Source organism: Haplochromis burtoni, unplaced genomic scaffold (genome assembly GCF_018398535.1).
Source record: "Haplochromis burtoni strain Fernald_Lab_line unplaced genomic scaffold, NCSU_Asbu1 Contig_44, whole genome shotgun sequence".
In the NCBI taxonomy this organism is placed as follows: Eukaryota; Metazoa; Chordata; class Actinopteri; order Cichliformes; family Cichlidae; genus Haplochromis; species Haplochromis burtoni.
This window is the reverse complement of record NW_024582405.1, coordinates 2,552,093-2,571,044: the sequence shown is the minus strand read 5'-3', so window position 1 is coordinate 2,571,044 and position 18,952 is coordinate 2,552,093. Positions and strand designations below refer to the sequence as shown.

Genomic DNA, 18,952 nt, shown 5'->3' with positions numbered 1-18,952 from the left:
TGGCGATTCTTTGTTTTTTGGCTCAAGTCCTAAAAACACAAAGACCAGATGTAGAAGACATTACCGGGCCGCGATGCCTCCCTGCCGCAGGTTTGAAACTCGAGGCTTCCCATCTTTGTCGATTCCTCCTGAAACTGTCAGCCCGAGCGTCGTCCCCTCCTTCTTCATCAACTCCACCACCGTGCATCCCCGAAACTCATCTGCAAAAAGGGACATGGGATGAACTGAATGCTCTTCCTCGCCATTAAGGATTTTTTTCTTTTCTTCTTCCAGTAAAAATTATTCCTATTTGCTTTTTCTTCTTCTTGACTGCATAGCTTCTACTCTCTTTATTTAAGCATGGAAAAAATAAATAATAATCTGGATAAAAGGAGAAATGAAGTCATCCTCTGTTCTGTCATCCATCTATATTTCATCAAACAGATGAAATATTTAACACACACAGAGAGAGACAGAGAGAGAGAGTATTTCAGATCAGACCTGCTACGATGGGCTGTGACCAGTTATAAGGTAATGAAACTGAAAGCAGGATTTTATTTAAATATTGTATTTTAATATTAATCAGGTTCATCCTCTTTCATACAGGCAGGATTAAGACGATCAGTCTTTGGCAGTGACCATCATCGTCTCCTCTTCACTCATCTTCCTCCTCCAAAGAGGCTTTACAAAAAAAGCAGCAGCGCCCTTTTCAACTTTTCGAAAACGGCACAGCTGACTCACACTCGGAAATAGAAAACCCTCAAATCTCTGATAAAAAAAACGAGATGAACAAGTTTCCTGCTGCGGCGCTGGTGTCAGCAGCGGGGGGGGGTAAAGTTAGCTTTACGCTGAAGGAAGCAGCACAAAGTTTCCCTCAAAGGAACAGAGCTTTGTTAAAGCTGCGCTATTTCAGAGTTTAACATCAGGAGTATCTGGGCTGGGAAATCCAGGCTGTATATGATGATTTAGCCTCTGCGATGTCACCCACTCGTTTCTACAATCCATGTTTTCAAGCTTCAGTATTAGAGCTCTGGTGTTTTTGGAGTAAGAAATGACCATATTTGAAGAAGAGGGTGCTAAGCTTATCAGCTAATATTGGTTAGTTTCATTTTTAAGGGCGGTTACCAATGCTGCACTGATACATTTGACCAATCACAGTACACTTATGTCCCTCAAAGTCTTTCTAATCTAGCAAAGGCACCCACTTATACTAAGAGCTGAGGAAAGACCTAAAACTGAAGTTCTGACGTCTACGATATCATCCCTAGGCTGTCTCTGACGTCAGTCTGACGGCTCTCCAAATCAGTGATGCAATTTTTATTCTCACAGAATTTTTGATTGTAGCACAAAGACATCACAAGTAGGACACCAGCTCCAGGTGGGAGGAGATAAACTGCGACTGCAAGCATCTTCCTCTTCAGGTCACAAAATGGGAAACATCAGCTGTTTCTGAGCGTGCTCTATTTTCAGCTGTGTTAATGAGCTCAGCTGGTGGATTCAGACACTTTGATTATAAAAATGTTTGTTACCTGGTATACTCTGCCTCCTGATGGCCAGCGCTCCATCTGGAGGTCGCGACCCGGCGGAGTGTTTCGTGTACGGCCCTTCATCTGGAACACAAGGAGACATGCAAGAATATTACAGACTGGATCCAGACTTTAACTGGTTCCAGTAGCTAGAAGTAACGCCTCATAAGGCAGGTTCTTTTCAATAGTTTGGACACAGTGGCTCTGATGGCATATAAACCCCCATCATCACCTTGCACTGAGTCCAAATCTCCATTTCCTCTTGTAGAAGGTATCAGACCTTAACCATTTACTCTAACTTGTTTCTAACCAGATCTAACTGGATCAATCGGGTCCTTTGACTAGTTTTAAAGCCTTTCCTAAAAACTGGTTAAATAGTTGGGATTTTTTGACAGAATGGTTACAGACCTTCCTCAATATTGGTATCTGACCTCTACCATCTCATCAACATGGTCTGTTTGATTGGTTTGGAGACTCCACTAGTGTCTGTAATTGGTTATAAACATAAACCAATTTCTTCAACTGGTCTCCAAGCTCAGATTTTTCCTCTAAGCGACCCTTACCAATTCAAACCTACTAACCAGCCCGGTTTTTCTGACTTGTTTTTAAACCTGTAGAAACACCTCTAGCTGGACATATACCTCACAAAAAATCATGACGCGTTTCCAAAGTTTTGGTTCTTCAAAGTGATTCTAAACTATATCCAGTTTATCAACAGTGTACCTGGCGGTACATCTAACTGGATATATTCCACAACTGTCCCACAAACTGGTTCTGAGGTTCTACCAGTTTTCATCACTGGTTTTAAATGCTTTCACTGCCCCTACATTCAAAAAGCAACTAGTTCCTTTAATTGAAATGGAGAAGGTTCAGTTCCTGGTCCTAAAGTGTTTAAGAGGCTTTACTACGTCCTCTACATGGATCCAGACTAAAATGGCAAACTGGTTTTCCTTGACTGCTTCCTTTAGCAAGCTCCAGTTCAATCAACTGGTTTTGGAGACAACAGGAGATTTCAAAAGTTAATCCAACAATTTAATTTAAACTATACAAATATACAACCAGTGGCCGTTTCCAATATATAAAAATTCATTGGTTCCTTCAGCAGGTTCAAATGCTCCACCAATTCAAAAGTCAAACTGTTCATCCTTTAACTATTTTTCATTATCCATTATGTTTAGAAGCTTAACCAAGCTTCCTTTAACTAGTTGTGAAGCTCTAAAATTAAACCTGCTGAGTTCTGACACAGATTACCTCAGACAGTATCCCCACACCAGGCTCCCATAATGCATCTGTACTCACCATCATCATCAGACAGTGCAGCGCTTCCACCACAGAAAAACATATCAGGGATGAGCTAAACAGCGAACACATTAGTATGCTCGCCTTCAGGTTCTTTTACTCATCATCATCGTCCAGCAAAGCTCTGAAGGAGATTTCTCCTGACCACTGGTGTGTCTTGCTCTCAGCCTGAACAGCTGCTGAGCAGTCTGTCAACTCATGAATAAAGAAGCCACAGCCAGAGAGAGGTTACCTCATCAGCAGAGCGACCAATCCCTGTGGAGAGCAGAGGTGGTCCAGCTAAGTCTGCACCAATCTCAGCAGCCCACCGGGAGATCCCGCCGGTGATGTCATCACGCTAAAAGCATGATGTCATGTAGATATATCTGGATGGAGTGGTTTGAATGTTTATTCCCAGTTTACAACAGGTGAGACTCTCCTATCATCTACTGCACCTGACACCAGGTACAGGCTTGAAAAGCATTTGATCAAACCCTCTTATTAAATCTGACGCTCCACCCGAAAGAGGGGAAAACTCGGGAAGATACTCATATTGCCTGTGAAGTGAATACTTCTATTATTAATTAAATGCTAATCTTCAGTTTTGTCTCCTTTTTATTCCTCTTTAGTGTGGTGTTGTTCTATTTTAGTTCTGCGTTTGGCTCTATTTTATGTCATTCTAATTTATTCTAATCTGCTCCGGATCTATTCTGTTTGGTTCCAGCAGCTGAGCTCAGAAACACAGCGAGGCCATTACGTTACATTCACCTCCTGAATATAACCTGAATATAACCTACCGTGAACCCCAAACCTCATACCAAGTCTTTATGGTAAAATCTCACTCGGGAACTTCCTTTTGTTCCCAAAAAGAAAGTCGAGTCCCCACAAAATGAGCATGCAAACAGAATTAGGTCCCCACAACATGAGGAATACATGCACACACACACACACACACACACACACACCATAACAAACTGAAGATGAAAGCTAAGCCTCCTCCTCCTCCAGATGTAGGACAGCAGCAGCAGCAGCTCATTTTTTCTGTCTCCATCTACAGTGCAATCTACATATACACACATATACTGGATAATACTACATTCTACACGCTGCGGTATCTCCTGTGACACACATGCACACAATCTTAGCTCCTATTACTGAGCTGCAGTTCTTTAAACGAGGTCACGCATCATCTTTAAATGTCAAGCATCTGAAACCAGCATTTGAGTCCAATCAGGGAAGAAAAATACGAGTAGCTGTGAAATGGTACATATAAAAAAAAAAAAAAGACTCCATGATAGCAACAACAACAATATTGATAATAATAAACACATCTTACAGCCAAGACAAATGCAACCAGTCAAATGTGTCTGCAAAAATGCCCTCAGCACTAACAGACAATAAGGAATAACTAAGCAGCTGCAATAGAAATGCAAATTACACACAACGCCACCTACAGGCAAGACAGGTAACAGTAAAAATTTATAAATGAAAGGGCTCAAGAGTAACAATAATAAATGCAAGAAAACTAAGAAAAACGCACAAAAATATACATGTTTTATACACAAACGTCTGCAAAATTTATTTTTATATATCTATGATTATTATATGTAATAAAAATCATAAACAGCTAGGATGTGCAGTAAACAGCAAAACAAAACTGTACATCATGCTACTTAAGTAACAATATTAAAGGTAACTAAAATGACAGCAATAAAACTGAAAAATCAACAATAAAAAAAAAAAAAATGTTAAAAATAAATGCCACCTACAGGTGAGAAATGTATTGTATTTGAAAACTGGGAGATCTACAGTGGGGCAAAAAAGTATTTAGTCAGCCACCGATTGTGCAAGTTCCCCCACTTAAAATGATGACAGAGGTCAGTAATTTGCACCAGAGGTACACTTCAACTGTGAGAGACAGAATGTGAAAAAAAAATCCATGAATCCACATGGTAGGATTTGTAAAGAATTTATTCGTAAATCAGGGTGGAAAATAAGTATTTGGTCAATAACAAAAATACAACTCAATACTTTGTAACATAACCTTTGTTGGCAATAACAGAGGTCAAACGTTTACTATAGGTCTTTACCAGGTTTGCACACACAGTAGCTGGTATTTTGGCCCATTCCTCCATGCAGATCTTCTCGAGAGCAGTGATGTTTTGGGGCTGTCGCCGAGCAACACGGACTTTCAACTCCCGCCACAGATTTTCTATGGGGTTGAGGTCTGGAGACTGGCTAGGCCACTCCAGGACTTTCAAATGCTTCTTACGGAGCCACTCCTTTGTTGCCCGGGCGGTGTGTTTTGGATCATTGTCATGTTGGAAGACCCAGCCTCGTTTCATCTTCAAAGTTCTCACTGATGGAAGGAGGTTTTGGCTCAAAATCTCACGATACACGGCCCCATTCATTCTGTCCTTAACACGGATCAGTCGTCCTGTCCCCTTGGCAGAAAAACAGCCCCATAGCATGATGTTTCCACCCCCATGCTTCACAGTAGGTATGGTGTTCTTGGGATGCAACTCAGTATTCTTCTTCCTCCAAACACGACGAGTTGAGTTTATACCAAAAAGTTCTACTTTGGTTTCATCTGACCACATGACATTCTCCCAATCCTCTGCTGTATCATCCATGTGCTCTCTGGCAAACTTCAGACGGGCCTGGACATGCACTGGCTTCAGCAGCGGAACACGTCTGGCACTGCGGGATTTGATTCCCTGCCGTTGTAGTGTGTTACTGATGGTGACCTTTGTTACTTTGGTCCCAGCTCTCTGCAGGTCATTCACCAGGTCCCCCCGTGTGGTTCTGGGATCTTTGCTCACCGTTCTCATGATCATTTTGACCCCACGGGATGAGATCTTGCGTGGAGCCCCAGATCGAGGGAGATTATCAGTGGTCTTGTATGTCTTCCATTTTCTGATGATTGCTCCCACAGTTGATTTTTTCACACCAAGCTGCTTGCCTATTGTAGATTCACTCTTCCCAGTCTGGTGCAGGTCTACAATACTTTTCCTGGTGTCCTTCGAAAGCTCTTTGGTCTTGGCCATGGCGGAGTTTGGAGTCTGACTGTTTGAGGCTGTGGACAGGTGTCTTTTATACAGATGATGAGTTCAAACAGGTGCCATTCATACAGGTAACGAGTGGGGGACAGAAAAGCTTCTTACAGAAGACGTTACAGGTCTGTGAGAGCCAGAGATTTTCCTTGTTTGAGGTGACCAAATACTTATTTTCCACCCTAATTTACGAATAAATTCTTTACAAATCCTACCATGTGAATTCATGGATTTTTTTTCACATTCTGTCTCTCACAGTTGAAGTGTACCTCTGGTGCAAATTACTGACCTCTGTCATCATTTTAAGTGGGGGAACTTGCACAATCGGTGGCTGACTAAATACTTTTTTGCCCCACTGTATATAAAGCAAATGTGTTTAAGTCCTTTCAAGAATTCAAGGGGTTTAGCAGAAAGTGAATCATGGAGATATTTACAGCTGAGGAGCTGCATGAAAAGCACAGCAGTTATCGTAAGTAATAAAGAAAACGTATTATCATCCTTTTTAAATCTGTCTCAGGAAGCTCAATCAGCATCAGTTTTCTATAAATACATCCTTTGAATCACTGGTGGCAAAGACTAAGGAAGTGTGGTCTGACATGGAATATGAAACTGACAGAATATAAAGGCAGGTGCTCTTTTCCATTTTCTGCCTCCACTAAGTTTTTGGAACCACTGTCCAAACACTAGTACTTAAAAATTGTATTCATCTATTATCATTTAATTTATTATTTTTAAAATAATATTTTAAATATTTTTTTCTCCAATTACCCAGACTGTAAATATGTTCAATGTGTTTTAGATACTTTGATGGAAATGAAAAGATTTCTAAAAATTTGAGTTACAAAACTAAATAAATAAAACAATAAGTGTCGATGCATTAGCAATGGTAAATATTCATATATAAAAATATCAACAATAAGAGTATATGAGAGTATATGAGGTTTATGTATATAATACCTTTTACTAGATTTACATATTGTTTATTAATACAATTCAGACTATTCTCTTGCATAATCTGTTAGTCTTGACTTTTATTATTTTTTGTTAATCATTTTTAGAAGATAAAACATTTATTGACACATCTCTAAAGAGGGAACAATTATCAAATTAGTAGGAAACCTTTTGCTGAGATTAACTGTTAAATTTCCTAAGCATAAATTATTATGTATTTGTTTTTGTACAAGTTTTTAAACTTCCTACCTCCCGAGCACAGACGTTGTTTTACTTTTAATTAAAGGTTTATGCACATGTTTGGGTTAATTGTCAGTACTGACTGTGCAAAGTGTTTTATATTTTATGTTTTTAAACATCTTTTAATGTGCAAATGAGCTGGCACCGCTAAATGAACCAAAATGTTTTAATGGCATTTTTACTAATTATTGAACTTTTACGCACCAACAAATTTAATCACTGCTGTAATTCTCTGTACAATTGAGCAGATGTTTATTTATTCAGATAATTCACATGTTGGCTCTCTACTTTGATATTTAAAAACCTGAAAAACATGGATGTTCAGCCAAGCTCATGGATTTTTAAAATAAACCTCTTCCACTTACATTCATTTACAAAACCTCCCAAAGCTAACATCTAAGGTTTTACAGCCACAAGCTGAACTGTGTTTTCACTTGTATAATTAATATCCACTGAGAGCTGGAGCTCAATTTTTAATTATATTTATAACGCTCCTCACAACACATTCAAAGATTTCTCCAAACACTCAAACTTTCAGCAGACCTTGAACAGAAGTCAAATCTCCCAAAGAAACAAATACAAACAGCAGAACTATCAAAGGAAAACCGGAGCTGTGAAGACTTTGAACACAGCAGGGGTAAAACTTTCTTTGTCTGTATGATTATCTCAGCGCAGGAGGTGTCATCGAAGCCTCGTCTAATTTACTGGAAAAGGAGGATTTCAACTCTTTCAGATTAACTGGCTTCCAGTTGAGGACAGGGCTCCGCATGTTCAAGTGTTTCTTCTTATTTCCATAATTAAGAAAAATCAAAGAGGCTGGGTGGACTCCAGAGCCAAACCAAACTGTGTGAAGATAACACTCTGAGACCAGCCAGGTTTCCTCCATGTCTTCTGCTGCCAACAAACTGAACAAACTACTCCTGCAATTCAAGAAGAGTCAAACTTTCCTGGCTTTCAAGTGGAGGCCAAACAGTGGCTGCTGAATTTCTCTGAACTCCTTCCTCAAGATGTGGACGTCAGCGACTAAAGCAAATTTTTGTCCTTTGTCACCAATTTAAAAGCTTCAAATATGTGAACCTCACAGTTTATTTCACCTGTTTATGAAGTGATGGAGCGCCACATAATTTAGAAACTGGACTTCATGTTGTGTTAAATAGGACCTGAAATTACTGAATGAAACCATAAACTGATCAGAAAAGCATTTACTGAGGTTGTAAATGAAGCCAGGAAAAGGTTGATTTTCTCACATCAATACGATCGGACTTCATATCAGAACCAAAGCATTCACCACTGGTGGCAATTAGAAAGAATGCAGATTTGCTTTACTACCTCATCACTACACCACTTTTATATATACAGCCCAGAATCTCAGTACTGATACTGTTGTTATGCTGGGTATAATAGTATCACTAAGTATCCAGCCCACCTAAAGATGGAATCAGAGTGTGAGGAGTTCTGTCAGATAACAGACTAGCGTGGATCCAACAACAGGTTTGGTGAGTGTATCATCAAATAATTTAGAGGTTTTAAGGCAAACAGAGCTGCTGCAGAAATAAACCACACTTTCATCTGGTATTCTCACCTTCATCCACATGATATCTAGCATTTCCTACAGATTTACAATTAATTTGTGTTTGTGACCAGCAGCACATGAACCTCCTGCAGGTTTTGCTTAGACCAACTTTTGAAAGTGGAACGAGCTACTGTCACCAGGTGCAGGTGGAGACAGAGGAGATACAGCTTGTTTAATCATGAGATAGAGACCCTCTGGAGAGGAAGTTGAAGAAATCGAGGCCCTGTACAGCCTGTTGGTGGGCAACACTAGGGCGTTTTCAATACTAGGGCCAGAAGAAAATAAACTAAAAATAAAAGTGAAAGATGGTCCAAGGATGACAAATGGAGCAGTAATCAGAGGCGTCTACAGTCAGTCTCTCGTCCCATGGACGGACTTAACCTCTATTGTCTAGAACCACAGATGGAGATGGTAACCAGTTTTCCACCTGCTGCATTTTCTACTTTGAATCTAATTTAGCCTGGACCAGATCACCAGAGTAGAAACACCAAATACTGCTTATAGCTGCATTTGGAGTTGGAGTGTACTGGAATGCAGGATGAGAGACTGAGTTTACTGTAGCAGCACAAATCCAACTTGTCTGACTGGAGCATCCACCTACCTCACAGTCCAAGATGCTGGAGTTGGAGTCTATTCAACAAGGGGACAAGAAACCTCCTCTCATGAACAAACTCAAGGTTAAATGTTCACAAGCCCGCTCAGGTCTGAGTACGTAAATTTGATTATTAGACGGTGACCACAAGGGTCCATGTGACTGTACACATGTTAGCCTCTTTTTTTGAGCTCTAAAAATTTAAACTATAATGCACTACAGGCAATGGACTTAAAATAAACTTGAAAGAAGTGTAACAGGAATGACTGCTCAGCTGTCAGGTCCACTAAGGAATATAAACAAGGCTTCCACCATCTTGGACTGCAGCTGGTTAAACAGTTAGTAGTTCAAGAATGGAGACAGAGTTTGACTGAAGTTTCTGAACATTGAAGACCGCCACAACAGCAACGTACAGCCAGCTAGAAGGGAAACATGACAGGACAACAACTGAGCTTAACTTAATAAGGAAAACTAGATGGTTCAGGGATGAAAAATTAAAAACAGCTGTTTCTATATTCAGTAATCCAGAGAACAAACTCCAGATCAGCTGTCTTAGACTGCAGCTGGTGACGCAGTCCTTGTTCAGCTGAGTAACATGTTAACCAGCTCTCCACCTGCTGCAGTTTCTGGTTAGAGTGGCCATGTAGAACCACCATCACCAGCTGTGGTCTACAGCGGCAGACACCGAATTCATCTCACCAAGGGAGGACAGGCTTTCAGGACATCGAGGACCGCCACAGCGGCGACTTGTGCCGCCTGCTGGTAGGTAACACAAGACAGAAAAGGCTAAAGCTTAACTTTTCAAATACGATTGAGGGACTGTGCATGGAGGAAAGATAGATGTAATTTTTTTTAAAAATGCTCAAATGAGTCATGAAATTTAATTGATCAGCCTAAATTGATGAATAAAGTTAGACGCTGGACACCTGAAGCTTCAAACTGAAGGAATTTCATAATCCTGATCGCTCTCTCAGGCTCTGCCTGCCCTGCTTTCTCTTCCCTGTTAATACAAACCATGAATATTACATTCATGAAAACAGGACCCCATGCTCGCTCGCTCACTCACTCACTCTCTCTAGGGGTCTCTCGCCCCACAGCAACCTGCAGCCATCGACTGAATGAATCCATCAGGAGATCATTTACATCACCACACACACACACACACAAACAGACACACACACACACACACACACACACACTTACAGCCGGCGTTGGTCATAAACAAGCCACTCTCTCTCTTTTCAATGTCAGCAGTTTACAGCAAATGTCTCTCGACCACTCCTGCATGTATGTTGCACATGAAATTCTGCTCCATCACACACACATCCTCTCTCTCTCTCTCTCTCTTCCTCCCAGTATTCCTCTGTGTCTCTCTACCTTTGTTCACCCTGCGCAGGATCTGGCAGCGACATTTAAACGACACGGCGATCATGGTGAAGCCGAGCCGAGCGCCACCTCCCCCCCAGCGCCATGCAGAAGACGTGCAGCCACCAAAAAAAACCCTACACCTCCCAATCCTCTTCCTCGCTCTCTCGTCTGCAAACGACCGAATGACCGACGACCTCCTCCTCAAACAGAAACCATCATCGAGGCGCTTCCTGAGGCTCGAGAGAGAGGGTGGGAGGGAGGGAGAGAGAGAGAGAGAGAGAGAGAGAGAGAGAGAGAGAGAGTGTGCTGCAGATGTGAAGCGCCTCCATAAAATCAGGGAGGGGGAGGGTGGAGGAAGAGTCTGCGCAGATGGGAGGATGAAGAGGAGCGGGAGGAGGAGGGGAGGAAAGATGCTGCCGTATCTCTGTGCTGGTTTGTAATGTGTGTTTGTGCAGCTGGAGGGAAGGAAGGATAGATAAAAAAGGATTCTGATGTGCAACTGTGATAAGGAGACAAATGGAAGATGGAAAAAGGGACCTGAAGAAAATTATTAAAATTAAAAATGGAGGAACAAACATAAAAGAACAGAAGGAAAAAAGCAAAGAAGAAAAAAACTGGAAGGAGATGAAAAAGGCAGCACGGTGGCACGGTGGTTAGCACTGTTGCCTCACAGCAAGAAGGTCCTGAGTTCAATTCCACCATCAGGCCGGGGTCTTTCTGTGTGGAGTTTGCATGTTCTCCCCGTGTTTGCGTGGGTTCCCTCCGGGTACTCCAGCTTCCTCCCACCGTCCAAAGACATGCAGCTTGTGGGGATAGGTTAATTGGATAATCCAAATTGCCACTAGGTGTGAATGTGAGCGCGAATGGTTGTCTGTCTCTTGGCGACCTGTCCAGGGTGTACCCTGCCTCTCGCCCTATGACAGCTGGGATAGGCTCCAGCGCCCCCCGTGACCCTGAAAAGGAGAAGCGGAAGCGAGCGGATGGATGGATGGAGATGAAAAAGGATTACAGAGAGAGAGAAGAAAGGGAGGGAGGACATATTGAAGGAGAAAAGTGGAAGGATGGAGGAAAGGACTGAAAAATAAGGGAAGAAAGGTAGGAAGAAGAAAAGGGAAGACTTGAAGGAGACAAGGAATAATGGAAGGGATGTAATGAAAGGAAAGCAAGAACATTAAAGAAAGAAGGGAAAAAGAAACAAGGAAGGAACGAAAACAATAAAGGAGATGGAAATAAATGAAAAGAAGATAAAATGAAATAAAGAAGGATGCAATAAAGGATAGAAGGAGACAGAATAAGGAAGCAAAGGGAATGAAATTAAAGTAAGGAAAGAGGGACTGAAATGGATAAAGAACAGCAAGGTTGGAGGTCAGCAAAACAGGAGGGAAGGAAATGAGAAAGTGGAGAAGGAAAAAAGAAAAGCAAGGACCTGAAACATAACAGAAGGAAGCAAACGAAAGGAAGTGTGAAAGGAAACAAATAATGAAGAACTAAGAAGGAACGGAATGAAGAAGGAAATGGGAAAGTGAAGATTTAAATAAAAAGGCAGGAAATAAGGAAAGTAAAATGGTGAGTGAAAGAAGGAAGCATGAAGTGCAAGGCAAAGGAAAAACACTGGGCCTTAAAGTGTTTCTGTGGACATCAGCTTGTGATGTGTAAACTGGAGTTTAAACCCTTAAAACTGAAAATTTAATCAGAGGAATCTGAGTCTGCAGCCCTCCGGCCACCGCCGCAGTTTTCAGGAGTCAAACAGCAACAGATTTGTCTGCAGGAGGAGCGAGGTGACGATGATAAACCTTTTAAATCGCTCAACGGGGAGCTGTAAAGGTACTTCAGAGCCTTCCCTTACCACTCAGCATACGCAGCTGGTCTGATTTACATGATATGATTGGTCAGCTCCTGGGGGGCGTGTCCAGTAGCAGGTAGTGAAGTGGTCAGACATGTAGGTCAGTGTTTCAGATGCAGATTATTCTGGATTAGTGTCAGTGTGCGAGTATTAAAGGTATTAACAGTGATGTTACCATAACTGCAGTGAATGCGGGTCAGTGTGTGTGTGTGTGTGTGTGTGTGTGTGTGTGTGTGTGAGTGTCTGTGTGTCAGTGTGTGTGTGTGTGTCTGTCTGTGTGTCAGTGTGTGTGTGTGTGTGTGTGTGTGTGTGTGTGTGTGTGACACGCACAGTTATTATATCAGGACGTTTTTGTTCATGTTATTTACAATGAGGCATGCTGCTGCTGATCTCTGCCGCCTCCTGCTGGAGATACTGCAGCAGCACAACAGCAAGAACTGCAACATGAATTTATTTAGCTTTTTATAACAAACAAACTCCTGAAACACAGAAAAAAAAGACAAAAAAGAAGAATCACAACAGCCACAGGACGAGTGGAGACCCTCTGTGATGTGTTTTAGTACTGAGGAAAAAAACAGAAAGGACGTGAGTGAAAAGAAAAAGGGACAGAACACTAATAGGGGGGGGGGGGATGAAAAAGCAAGGATGAAAGGTGAGAAAAAAGGAAGGAAGCATAAGAGTGAGAAAGAAGAAAGAAAATAGACAGGAAATGGGAGAACACAAGGAATGAAATAAATCCAGAAAACAGAGAAGGGAAAAAAACAAAATGGGAAAAAGGGAATCGGGGAGGGAAATAATACAGTGAAAAAAGGAACAAAATAAGGGCATAAACGGGCATAAATGAGGATGAAGAAGAAGGAAGGTGAAATGGTCCTTAGTTTGGAGGGTTTTTTACGCCATCATCTTTCCTCTGTAGAAGTTTTTAACTTGTCAGGAAACTGAGATCAACAAGAAACGCCGGTTCTCCTGTCAGCATCACCCTCGTTATGTTGGCTGTAGCACATGTTTTGAAGCTTTACATTAGTCATTATGGTAACAAAACATGATCTAAAAGTCTTATCGACCCACAGTGGCATCATAAGCTCAAGTTCTGGTTTTATGTGGTCTTGTTTCTGTTGTTTTCTGTGTCAGAATCACACTGAATGAATGCCACACACACACACACGCACAACCACACACGCACGCACACACACACACACACGCACACACACACACACACGCACGCACGCACACGCACACAGGTTCTTTGATTTAAAACACAAAAACATTCAATATAAACTTTACAAGCAGAACGTCCTGTTTACAGCCCCACATCACTGATAAAACACAGAATAATGAAGTGTTGAAGCCCGTCCTGCTCATGTCAACACACACACACACACACACACACACACACACACACAAGAATGGCTGCAGCTGTTACCATGGAAACAAGCTGATGAATAATTGAGGGGAGAGAGCGAGCGACCCCGAGCTGCACAAAGACTGATTTTTGAGAGATGAAAGAAGTGTTCACACCGGCTCACACGCACAAACAGACACACACACACACACACACACACACACACACACACACACACACACACACACACACACACACACACACACAACTGCAGGTTATCATCACAGCCGGCAGCATTTCAAAACAACCAAATCAGAGAATAAACCCTGACATGTAGTGTGTGTGTGTCTGTGTGTGTCTGTCTGTGTCTGTGTTAAACGTGAGTTTGAGTCACTGTGCCATCATCACATGCCACCACACACTCACAAAAACACTTAGAGTGCTAATGATGCCGTTACAGAGGTGGGTGGGGGAGGGGGGAGGAGAGGACGGATGTGCAAACCTTTAATTAGCGCTAACGGTCGCAGTCAGACTGACGGGTTCACGTGTGTGTGAAGAACAGATGGGATGAACTGTCACTGCCGCCGCCACACTTGCTGTCAGACCCTTCAAGCAGATATCAATGCTGAATTCCCACCTATTAAAGGTTATTCAAAGTAGTCAGGACAAAATTGAAACCCGCCTTGTTCCCACTTACTGCTCCTTACTTACTATCATTTGAAATTAATCTTTTTCATCTCAGTAGAGAAGATGCATTGTAACAGCTGGAAAGCAGCTCTACTGACTTGACTTGACAACTGAAGGTAGGTTTGGAGAAGAAATGGTTAACTACGTCAAGCAGAACAAGAGGATGTGCATACTAGCAGATAGCAAAGAATTAAATGTTTCTACAATGAAGTCTTCTTTCATTTTTCTTCTACAACAACGCACTCAAGCGTTAGTCTCAAAAACACCAATCTGTGAAGGGACGTTTAAATGAAAGTTGCTCTACACACACAAAAATGTATACTCCATTACTAAATGATACTAAAACCTTCTGGCAGTATCCATCAGATAAGACACTTACTCATAACCGTATCGATATCAACCAAGAACTGCTGCAAACACGCAGGTACACAGCCCTTCCCTTCCCTAGCAGCTGAACACACAGTCCCTCCCTTCACTAGTAGCTGAGCACACATATACGCCTCCTCTCAATAACAGTGAGGAGGAGCTAAGTATGTCTGTGCTCAGCTCACTAGCAGCTGAATACATACAAAGCTCCTCCCCTCACTAGCAGCTAAACACACACAGAGCTCCTCCCCTCACCAGCAGCTAAACACACACAGAGCTCCTCCCCTCACCAGCAGCTAAACACACAGAGCTCCTCCCCTCACCAGCAGCTAAACACACACAGAGCTCCTCCCCTCACCAGCAGCTAAACACACACAGAGCTCCTCCCCTCACTAGCAGGTGATTATGTGAACAGGAGTTTAAAAAACTGATCAACACTTTAGAAAGAGTTTCAGGAGGTCATTAAAGATCCTGTTTGAACAACATAAAATATTAAACACTTATAAATGTTAGCTTTGATTAAGCTCATGTTACTGTTAGCTGTTTAACTATTAACAGTTACCCAGTAACCACATTAACCATCGGTTAAGTAATCATATGCAGTCAGTTCTGCCCATCTGTGACATTGTAACAGAAGTGTTCTAATAAAGTAAAATTCAAATTATTAGAAAGCTAGGAAGTACAATATTAGAAAGACAAAAGTCAGCAGCAGCTCCAACAAAAGCTGAGAATTGAAGTTTAAGAAAAGCAGGATTTATCGCATTAGTTTGAGATACGTGTATCTAATAAACTGGAAACACTCTGAGGACTCTGAAGAGTAAAGAAAAGAAGGAAGTCGTTGTTCTTTAATTTAAAAGAACTAATTAAACATCAAATCCAAATAATGTGGAGAAAGTGCTGTGAGTCCCGAGAGGCCTGCAGATTAATTAAGGTGGATTTCTGCTCTACTTTCCGCCTCTCTGGTCGAGCGTGTTCATTGGCTGCAAAGATAATCCAGCGGCGAAAAGCACGCCGCCTCCGAACCACCACGGATTCAATCTGAGCAAATGGAAAAAAGAAGGAAACGTGGGCCGGCAGAGTCGAGAGGATCTAACGCAGTCACACATGAGAGCATGTGGGCGTGATGGCAGAGCTAACGGCAGCCGGGAACACAGGAGGACGGTTTCACCACTTCATCAGAAAAATCCGAAGCAAGAGTCGATAAAAAAAGAGAAACAAAATTACTAATCGAGGGCCAGCCCTCCCTCCTGCAGCCCGTTTTCCTCTTTAATCTCCATCATGTTGAACACAGGACCAGTTATGCTAATGAGGGCCTTATTTAAAGCTTTAATTAGCAAATATTTCTGTGTCAACAAGCCTCACACAGCACAGAACTGCTGTGAACTCTTCGCCGTGTTACAGTCACTTCATTAAGGTGCAAATTTATGCATCGTAATGTTTCAGCATGTAATGAGATCAGCGAGCACACGGAGAGGAGATGGCGGGCGGGCGGCGGGCAAGCCCGAGAGGGACAGGTGAGTTAGAGGTGTGGCCTGAGGCTGCAGACCAACACTTTTAACCTGTGCCCCTCAAAACTGGCAATACAAGGCTAAAAATACTCAATATTCTCGTATTTATTTATTAATATAAGTGATTAAGTGAAGTGATGAAACAAACAGTGGGGGGATATAACCACACATTGAGGCTAACGGACAGCTTCAGGTCATTCCTCCCACCTGAACCATTCCAGAATCAGCTCATTGTTTCTGCTTATGTTTTTACAAAATGATTATATGAGATTGTTTTTATGACTCAACAGGAATCAAAGCTAAAAGATGAGCCTGGTATTGAATATAGGCAAAAAGAAGACCTTTCATATGCAATAATTAGTTTTGACTGGTCACCTATTCCACATGAGTTTGGTTGATGTTAGGTTTAATGATCCCCCAGTTCATTTCCCATTTTTTTGAGTGGTGCAGGATAATGATTTTAGTTTTTTGCACATCCCGTTCTCTCATGTCAAAATAAGGATTTTTTTGTTCAGGTCCATTTTGTTCTGCAACAAAAAATGATTTTATTATGTGCTATGTGATGGTTTATCCTTTAGGGTGTCTTACTCTTTTCCTTTTTCAAAGAACACCAGAAGACAAACACCAAAGAACTACATCCATCCTACACAAGCTTCGGGAAAATCATGAAAATACATTTTAACCAGTCACCAAAGTTCAACACAAAACAATCCTCCAACTCTGTAATGGAAGTAACGGTAAATCAGTGAGTTAAAATACTTAAAAACTTCTTCAATTAATGATCAACGGTGTGCTGAAACAACTTCTATGACTTTATATCCAAAACATCTGTGTCTTGTGTCAAAAGGATATCTGCAGCATTTGAACTCAATCTGGGGCACCCTTTCCCGTAATACCGACTCGCACCATAGGATGGTGCCATGAGCCAAACAGGCATTGAGAGTATAGTCTTATTTACAATAGAATCCACCTGAGGAAATAGTGATGTGGCAAAAGAAAAAAAAATGGAAAAATGCTGCCCCTGGGGGTGAAAGTTTTAGTTTAGCTTTGTAGAACATAATTACAAAAAGTCTTTCCTCCACAGCTCGGTTCAGGTATTTGATTTCTTACTTATAAAAATCATGAAACAGGAAATAAAAGTTCGTATTTCTTCATTTTCACGAGGATAGAACTGTTACATTTTTTAGCACAGTCACAGTCAGCACAGTGATTGTTTTTCACAGCATGTATGCAACAAACATTCAAGACTCATCAAAGGACCCATCACACTGTTAACCAAGAAAATAGGTTATCTTTTAACTCAAACCATCATATTTTTCAGGACTTAACTGTGTAGTTTTTAATACATACACCCAAACTAGTAGTTTCATATTAATATTATATATATATATTAACAATCTAACGATCCAGTTTGTGGCCTCTAACCTCCAACTTCTAAACTCAGGCACACAGTTTCCAGCTTATAGCATCCAGGTAGCATCTAGCCTCTAGCTTTTAGCATCTAGTCTGCAAAAGTTCCAACCTTGAGCTTCTAATTTCTATCTTCTAGTTTTTAGTTTCCAGCCTCCAATTTTGCCATTTTACAAGTAGAAAATAGTTATTTTCTGCTCTTTGATGTGAATCAATAGATATGAGACTGGTGTGTGAAATATTTGAGTTCAAATAAATTAAATCTGTGTCCAGAAACACAAATCAATACATCGTAAAATACTCAAATCAGCAGAAACTGACATGAGACTGTATAATATTTACAAATGATAAAGAAAATAAAAACAAACATCCCTCACAACAACTTTAAAAAATAAAGTGCAGCCGTTTATCTCAATGGTTTATAATTTTGGTAACAAAGAGACAAACCAATCCGGTCACAGCGCTCCCTTGGTGCAGGTAACAATGTTTTCTCCCTCTTTGCTGATTTTCTGTCGTGCTTTAAGGTGAATTCTAGGAGGGAGCGTTTCAGACACGGTTAAATGGACTCGACTTTAAAGGACTGCATGGAGGCTTCACCGGACAACCTGCTCTACCTCCTGAGGCTAAACGCAGACGCCGAAGTGAGCATTACAGACCAGGACCAGAAACAACTGATGTCATCTTTGTGTGAATGTTTTATTCATGAACTCTTTAAGATGCTCGGTCCAATAAACCAGGTTAACAAGGTCAAACCAGATTGAATCAAAGAGGAAATACGGGACGAAAATCACCCTAAACAAGGAGTGAGGAGAGGAGGAGAAAGAGTGTGTGTGTGTGTGTGTGTGTGTGTGTGTGTGTGTGTGTGTGTGAGCCAGTCAACCAACCTTAAAGTGCTTTCATATACAATCACATGCTGTGATAAACACACACACACACACACACACACACACAACCCCGTTCAGCTATCTTAGTGAGGACCTTCATTGATATAATGCTTTCCATAGCCCCTTACCCTAACCATTAAAAATGAATGCCGAACCTTAACCCTTACCCTAAATCTAACCATAACCCTGACACTAAAATCACATTTCGAGCCTCAAAAACACCTTTAAATGCCTTCAAATTTGTGAGGACCGGGTTGTGTGTCCTCAATAGTGACTGTTGGTTCTCACAAGTATAGTAGAATGCAGATTTTGGTCCTCACAAAGATAGCTAGACAGGAACACACACACACAC

At 41.4% G+C, this 18,952-nt stretch overlaps 1 protein-coding gene across 12 annotated transcripts in view; it reads right to left on the bottom strand.

Annotated features, from left to right (window-relative positions):
• grip1 (glutamate receptor interacting protein 1) overlaps positions 1-18,952 on the bottom strand; it is a 72,841-nt gene that overhangs the window by 21,757 nt on the left and 32,132 nt on the right. For 7 of the 12 annotated variants that reach the window (XM_042220193.1, XM_042220195.1, XM_042220190.1 and 4 more), the window contains exons 2-3: positions 1,509-1,589; positions 65-200 (exon numbers count right to left, since the gene is read on the bottom strand). In XM_042220193.1, the coding sequence (XP_042076127.1) occupies positions 65-200; positions 1,509-1,589 (217 nt within the window). Of the gene's footprint in view, positions 1-64; positions 201-1,508; positions 1,590-10,569; positions 10,803-18,952 lie in introns of those variants that run through there. The other 5 variants (XM_042220192.1, XM_014333242.2, XM_042220197.1 and 2 more) reach the window with 3 other exon arrangements.